This window comes from Haliotis asinina, chromosome 5, assembly GCF_037392515.1.
Source record: "Haliotis asinina isolate JCU_RB_2024 chromosome 5, JCU_Hal_asi_v2, whole genome shotgun sequence".
Classification (NCBI taxonomy): Eukaryota; Metazoa; Mollusca; class Gastropoda; order Lepetellida; family Haliotidae; genus Haliotis; species Haliotis asinina.
This window is the reverse complement of record NC_090284.1, coordinates 12,984,635-12,993,179: the sequence shown is the minus strand read 5'-3', so window position 1 is coordinate 12,993,179 and position 8,545 is coordinate 12,984,635. Positions and strand designations below refer to the sequence as shown.

General features: G+C 39.8%; 1 protein-coding gene across 1 annotated transcript in view; it reads right to left on the bottom strand.

The window, feature by feature from the left end:
• Positions 1-5,350: 5,350 nt before the first annotated feature.
• Positions 5,351-8,545, bottom strand: part of LOC137283319 (uncharacterized) — a 46,843-nt gene continuing 43,648 nt past the window's right edge. The window contains exons 17-18 of the mRNA XM_067814772.1: positions 6,898-6,977; positions 5,351-5,931 (exon numbers count right to left, since the gene is read on the bottom strand). Of these exons, the coding sequence (XP_067670873.1) occupies positions 5,814-5,931; positions 6,898-6,977 (198 nt within the window). The 3' untranslated portion in view covers positions 5,351-5,813. The remainder of the gene's footprint in view (positions 5,932-6,897; positions 6,978-8,545) is intronic.

Sequence of the window (8,545 nt, the reverse complement as noted above, 5' to 3'; positions counted from 1 at the left end):
ATATGATAATGTAATGTTAATTTGCTTTGAATGATGTTGCGTATAACTGCTATCGTACTTGCACTATATTTGTGTGCTGTATTTATCATGTGTTCATATGACATGGAAATTAAATTAAAATGAAGCATCAAAATATAATTATTATAGATAGATGTTTGTGGGTATTTTGTACAATGACTTTAAGGGAGATAAATTTAATTAAAACTAATGTTTTACATGAAAAAGTTATTTAAAACTCCCTCCTAAACAACTTCGCAATTAAGTATTGGTATCCATTAAGTAGGCATATTAAAAAAATTATAACTGTTAGCAGTAGAAATCTTGTAACCAAGAACATAACATGCAGGCCTCGTATGGGTCATACATTACCTAAGATATCTCTTTCAATGCTGTCTTTCGTACCTTCTAAACTTCATTCTGGGTGAAATTTTGCAGACGACGCACACACGTGACCCCAACAGCGCCATCTGAAAGTGGTGCATAACTCCACGCGGTTCAAAACCGCGCACCGCTAAAATATCTTGTTAAATCGTACCCGACCAGATTTCTTCTGTTCCTTTGGTTTCATGGAAGTCAAAACCATCGACAGAAAAGCACCTGTCTCCAGACTAGAGGCCTTACCTAAGAGCGGACTTATGGAATCAGTTAATTTCATTTTCTAGTATTTTCTTATTCAGTTTTATATATATTTAAGAACAAAGCAAAATTACGTTTTGGTCATTCAAGTGTTTAAATCTGTATATCGCCTCCCTGGTCGAATAAGACTTTTTCGTTTTTAGACTTAAATATTCTCAGAGGCTAAGCGTTACTCTATCAAACTGTCAGTCACAATCCGTCTATGGACCACCCATGACAGCCGCAACCCAGGAAATCAGAACCACATTCGGGATTGCGGTTATAGTGGCACAGGTCCATTGTGCGGCCCTTAAACCCATAAAGGTCGTAAGTCCACAATTAACATCAATAATCATTAGTGGGCGGGGCTTATGTGCTACGTCGCATATGAGCAACAATAGTTTCCGTTGAACTACATTGCCCTTATGGACCATTTAGTGAACAAGTGTTAGTCACGATACTCTCATAGATAACCGTAATATTGGTCATTAATGGTCTGACCTTCGGGAGGTAGTCTAACATTGCATTCTTTAAATCTCGGGGATAGTGGTTTATCCTCATTTGTCATCACCAAAATGCGTCAAAGAAACGTCAATCCTACCAAGAGATGGTGAATGTTGAATATGAAACCTTGGAAATTCAGCATGCTGGAACCTTTGCAATGCCTGGGTAATTTCTCAGGATGTTTCCAAGTCTCTCACGCCAGCACCCCAAGACTGAGATGTTCTGCAAAGGATACAATGACCGATACGAACTGCCTGCAGAAGTACAGGATGTTTACAAAAAACAAACAAACACGATGGGATATCAATGTCTACAGAAGCATAGGATATTTAAAAAGATAAACAAGCACATGGGATAAGAACGTGTAATACGAGTTGCATGTGTTGGATATTAAAATTCACATAGAGTAACTGACAGGATCTGTCTGTGTTGAATTAAATAAATGACAGGATCTGTTTGTACGGGATTAAATAAATGACAGGATCTGTTTGTACGGGATTAAATAACTGACAGGATCTGTTTGTACGGGATTAAATAACTGACAGGATCTGTTTCTACGGGATTAAATAACTGACAGGATCTGTTTCTACGGGATTAAATAACTGACAGGATCTGTTTGTACGGGATTAAATAACTGACAGGATCTGTTTCTACGGGATTAAATAACTGACAGGATCTGTTTGTACGGGGATTAAGAAACTGACAGGAGCTGCTGTGTAAGGATATAATAACTGGCAGGATCTGTTGTATGTGATTCAATAACCGACAGGATCTGTCTGCATGGGGTTACATAACTGACAGGATTTGTTGTGTAAGGATGTAATAACTGACAGGATCTGTTTTGTATGATGAAAGCTGTTGCGTAAGTATATATCATAACTGACAGGGTCTCTGTTGTCTATACCGGTACACCGGTAAACCGCAATTATTCACGAAACAGTAACAATTAAGAATCGCGATACGAGGGGATGTCAATAAGTTTAGAGCCTTGCATAGAAAAACACAAAATATTGGTATGAACCACATTTATTTTTCAACATAGTCCCCTTGTGAGTTAAGACACTTGTTCCATCTTTTCTGCCAGGCGCTGATGTCATCCCTGTAGAAGGCGCCATTTTGGTCCTCAAACCAAGCCTCAGTAGCAGCAATAAGCTCATTATCATCCTGAAATCTACGACCACGCAAGTGTTTCTTGAGATTTGGGAACAGATGGTAATCACTTTGTGCCAGGTGTGGAGAGTAGGGGGGATGCGGCAAGATTTCGTACCCGTATTCCTGGACAGCAGCGGCTGCAACGCGAGAGGTGTGTACTGGAGCATTGTCTTGGTGTAGAAGAATACCACGTCTGATCTTGCCCCGGCGCTTCTCCTTGATTGACTGTCGCACTTGCCTCAACAAGTTAGCGTAGTATTCCCATTCATTGTTCTTCCTTTTGGTAAGTAATCTATATGGATGACGCCTTTGCTATCCCAGAAGACTGTCGCCATTACCTGCGGCACTGATCTGGAGGCTTTGAACTTTTTGGTCCTGGGAGAAGTGACATGTTTCCATTCCATGGATTCTTGTTTGCTCTCAGGATCATAGTGGTGGATCCAGGTTTCATCACAGGTTACTAGCCTAAAGTGAAAATCTTCTGGATTCTTGTTGTATCTGGTTAGCATGGAGTTGCTTATGGTGTCCCTTGTTTGCTTCATTTCATCTGTAAGCATTCTTGGCACCCAACTTGCACACACCTTAGACATGACGAGATGTTCATGAAGAATTGTCTCGATGGATCCATGTGAAATGCCTGTGGTCTCCACTAACTCGTGGAGTGTCATTCGACGATTTTCCAGCACAGGTCTATGCACTCTGTCAATGTTTTCCTGACTAGTGCTTGTTGTTGGGCGACCTGGACGGGGGTCATCTTCAAGACTCTCTATACCATGCTTAAATTCATTGACCCACCGTTTGATGGTAGCAGATGAAGGGGAAGACTTCCCATAAACTGCTGAAAGCCTTTCTTCAATGTTCTTCGCCAAGTTTCCTTCAAGAACTAAAAACTTAATTACTGCTCTATACTCAATTTTATTCATTTTCACTGCCGTGAGGGGGGTCTCTTTCTGTCAATGTGAGCTGTTCAATAACTTCTGAGAGTAGTATACCAAAACTTATATATCGCATCAGCTACACCCCAAGGTTCAATGTCGTACCATAGGCTGTGACACCTGGGTATGAAAAATGCGCAAGGCTCAAAACTTATTAACATCCCTTTCGTAGAAGTGCCAGGGTCTATTTTGCGTGGGACATAATGACTTACAGGAGTTGTCTGTAGGGATGCAATACGTGACTCGAGCTGTTAGCATCCACTTGTCATCTGAGGCTGATGTAACTGGTTCTTGCTGTTTTGTTTATCACAACTCCATCACTTGCTCCCCAAAAAGGACCAGTGGGTAAGTCTTAAAGATTCTGCCAATATTTGCAGCTGGTCAGAGATACTGGAGATTAATCCTACCCATTTCCACTCACAGAGACTTGTTAGAATCAGTCCCCAGTAAAGTAACACAGACTACATGGGCCTGGGTGATCAGGCTCTGCGACTTCTTCTCTGAGTAGAGTGATGTTCATTATGTTATTCATGTTTCTGTGATACAGTTGAAACATTGCCTGATATTTTCCTTAGTCTAAACTAGGATGTTAGCAAAATGATCAGATAATGTGTGAATAATTGTAAAATCCCAACTACCACAACTACACCTTTTATTTGTATGCAGCTTAGACCTTAACATAGTTTTACATGGTGCCTTTGTCACTGATCTTTGCCAAAAGATGTGGACAAAGTCATGAATATGTTATCAACATCACTGTGTTTGATTATTATTCTGAGTCATAATGCATCATCTGTCACAAATGACAGGACATTCTCAGTATGATAGCATACATGTGTGCCAAAAACCGCTGACATTCTAGAGCAGAGAAAGGTGCAGTGATGCCATTTGTAGCAGTGTCCGTAAAGACATTTATACATTTGAAAATGTAACAGATGATCATGTCCATCAAATGTATGCTTTAAACAAAAGCAACAATACTAAGGTGCTAAACCACATGTATGTTACTTCCAATCATCCAACGACACCTCTCTGTATAAAATCATTTTTTACACATGCTTATGAGTACAAAAGTGTGCACAATTGTGGGTAAATTACAATACTGTAATAGAGAAAGTGAGTGTAGAAACAGCTTCACACAATGTACCTGTGTAATGAATCCATATGGGTCTTCAGCATGACGTGTGACACTTAAACCAGGAGGCTACTACAGCACCTCACCTTCTGACAACTGTTCCACCTGCCTCTGTATTGTCTTGTCAATTGTTTAGCACTCAGCAACATTCCAGCCAGTCACTTATTACCTTAATGAAGTCAGTAGCTGTCATGTTGTACATTGATTTAACTTCAGATTCAGAGGGTTTGGTGTGCGGTGGGGTGAGGTGTGTGCAGGGATGCACCATTTTGTTGTGAAAGTCTGTTAAATGTCCAATGAAACTTTTGTGAAAATGAAGTGTGCACCCCTCCTTTCTCAAAAAGCTGTATCCGCCCCTGTTTAAAGATACATCAGTGAGTGAGTGAGTGAGTACAGTTTTATGCCACTTTCAGTAATATTCCAGCAATATCACAGCGAGGGACGCCAGATTGGGCTTCACACATTGTACCCATGTTGGGAATTGAACCTGGATCTTTGGTATATAATGAACAAACACTTTAACCCAGTAGACACATGAGTTCACAAGGGCTGAAATTATTTAAAGGAAATTAAGTGCTGTTATCGTGTCAGTTATTGTGTCACTAAAGAAAATCAAAAGGATTGCTAAACAAGATCACACAGGCTATATTACAAAAATACTGAGGTAGTAGAAGTTCATAATCATCTTTTGATTTGTCTACTGATAATATATCACATCAGGGATCTAAAGCATTACACAAAATATATACCGTCTGACTGTTTCATGTTCACTTGCACCCATGTAGGCAAAGAAAAGACTCCTAACAAATACCAGACAAAAACAGTATAGGGCAGTTTTGGGAGGTATTTTCATAAAATTGTGTGCAAAATCTCCATTACAAACATATCATAAAAAATATTCAGTATCCCTAATGTTTTGCCTCTGCACATTTGGCATGTGCACTATTTCCTCTGTTGTGGGAGGCGTGATCTAGTGAACCAATTAGTTTAAGGTGACAAACAACACAGCTGATTTGATTATGATTTATTGAGCGTTCCCTGTGATCACATGAAACAACTTGATATACACAGAATATCAGTAATAATTTACATTCCTAACATTCACAAATAAGCCAGGAAATATTAGGAACTTGTGCTTTCTCATATGTTCTGTATTCTTTATCAACAAATCTTGGTTTCATTCTACTGACATTATTTACAAGTTATACAAATGAACAAACAGCATTGCACATCTGCTGTTGTACACACCGACATCATGTGAATAAACTTGACGGTTTCTTCTTCATTACCTGTCAATCCCTGTCCAGTATGACAGGAGTTTAAACATGGTCTCGTTTTCCCTAACGTGACCATCATATATTGCTGGTGGGTGATGGTTACTTTTGGTAACTCCTCCTTTCATTATGGTTATGTTGTCACACTGTCCTTGTCTGCCACACCTGTCATTCATTCTTCTATGTAACGCACACACATTACTTCTCGCTATAGTATTTCTGTAGTGCATCGAGGGATGGGTCACGTCCTCGGAACCGCCTGAATACCTCACTGGCATGTACACCTCCCCCAAGTGACAGGAACGTGTCACGGAATCTGCAACCACAATAGTACTACTGTCACAGATGTAAAGTCACAGACATGAGGGTTTTAACTGTGATGTGATATACAGAATTCTGAAGTTATGCTCCAGAAACAGAATGATTATGGACGGATGGACGGATGGATGAGGCATCGACTATATCCCCCCACATTACATGCCGGGGGCATAAAAATGTACATGTGCAAAGCCCTCAGATGAGACTGCTAATGATGGGTGATGTGGTCAAAATGGCTTGTGAAAGACATGATGAGTGGAGCTGCAATTGCCTATCTTTCGAAGAGTAACATTTTATAGGAGGTCATCAGTCTGTAGTGGTTGAACCTTGGAAGAGTATTGGTCTTACCATGAAGAAAGATGTTACAAGGAGGAGCTATTCCTTCATTCCAAACAATGTAGATTCTCCTTGTACAAACTGCAAAAGTTATTCATTGATTCCAAAAGTAAAAAGGGTGGGAGTTATTCTTTAATTTCCAAGGCAGGGCTCCATATAGAAGATGTGAACCTACTTGCAACATGTGCAACCCACGAAAAAAACCTAGTTGCACCAGCCAAATTCCAGTTGCGCTGCTTTCATTGCAATATTTAATGAAACTAATGTGCTACTGAATCATTTAGATGTTTTACTCAGAAGTGTACCCACCCAAAACTTGACTTGCGCTTGGTGCAAGTTGGACTTACACCTTGTGATATTGGGTTCCACTGGTACAAGTAAGAGAGCACTAAATTGAGCTCTTCAAGGAATAAGGTGTGAAAGATTTTCATGGCATTGATAAGAACAAAAGACGTTATTCCCATCTACAAAACACAAAGGCTACATTTTGATTCCCAAAGTACAGTGTCTGATACACTCTTTTGGCAGTTTTCAGTCATTCATACACTGGTAGCTTCCTGTTTGGTAGTTAATAGCATACAACAATACTGGCTCCCTCTAGCTGACGATTCAGCACTGTAGTTCTTACCTGTTCCCAATAGCAGACAACTTTTCTTGATCTTGGAGACCTACTTCCTCAAAAGCTTCAAACACGTCTGCTGCAATCATCTGAAATAATACATTTAAATATTCACTGTGACAGATACCAAAACAGTTCCCTCATAGCTATGACTCTTATTATCACATCATCAAGGATAAGATTCGTGATTCTTTTCACAAATCATGGACAGAAAGTGCATTGTTACAAATTTTTCATAATTCTATGAATAGAACAATTCATTATACATACTTTATGCTTATCATTCACTCAGTGTGAAATTCTATCACAATGGCACAAAATGTTTTGTTCACAAGCTTTCAGTAGCCACATTTCATAGATGTAATTTTCTGAATGAAATTGATAGTTTATACTTATCCTGGCTCATACTAATTGTGCTTATCTCCTCCCTCTATGCAAAGATAGTAGAACACTTAAAATCCCTTAGAAGTTCCCTTCTTTTGAAGAGGACATACAATCAGACTCATCCATAGAAAACCTCCCTGTTTTCCTGCCAAATTGGTGACATGACTAACAATGCTTGTCACTCTCTCTGTAAATGCATACACATACGCCCGACACAGGTATTACTATAAATCCAACATACCTGCGTGGAGGGCATGACCTCATGATTCAGGATAAGTATAAAATATCAATTTTATTCAGAAAATTTTTCCTTATCCTGACTCATGCTTATTATGCTTACATAATCCAACCGAATTGGCAGTGGGAGAGGCCACGATGGATACTGTTGGCTGCCTTATAAGTACAGTGTTCCCAGAAATTATTGAGAAAATCTTTGGGTTTTTTTCTAATGATGCTAAGATTGGAAAAAGGGCTTTCACTATGCACTAAGCATACCAAATAAGGGAGACAACTCTTAAAGGCTTAGAAGGCAGCTCATTACGTCAAGAGTTATCTCCCTTGTCTGAGCAGACGGCTTCCTGTGTTGACATGGCAGAATTTACAGCAAGAGAGAAAAGAAAGCTCATTCTAGATGATTTTGAAAGGGGTGAGGCTGATGCTAAAGTGTTAGCTTGTAGACATGGTATTCCTCTGTCTACAGTATACAGAACTTTGAAGAATATTCAAACAGGAACCAGGATAGAGCACAAAGCAGGGGCAGGTCGGCCTAGGAAATTCAGTGTTGTGGATCGCCGAAGACTTGGGCAGATTGTGAGTAGGGGCAAATTGAAAAGTGTTGAGAACATCAGAAATGAAATGATTAGCAGAGGAAGTCCTCAGGTATGCAATGAAACAGTTAGGCAGGAATTACAGAGACTTAATTGGGTGAAAAAACGTGGAATTCCCTCGCCGTTGATGAAAGATGCACAAAAGGAAAAACGCTTAAACTGGTGTCGGGCTCATGAAAATCAAGATTGGGATAATGTTTTCTTATCGGATGAAAGTTCTGTTTGGCTTTTCCCTAATTGTGTGAAAATTTGGACCAAAGATACTGTCAAACCTATCTACCAGCGACCAAAACATAGCCCGAAGTTTCACATGTGGGGTGGCATATCGGCTCGCGGAGTGACGCCATTGTGTGTTTTCACGGGAAACTTGACAAAAGAAAGATACGCTGACATTCTAAATGGTCACCTTCATCCGACAGCACAAACATAGTATGAAGATGATTGGA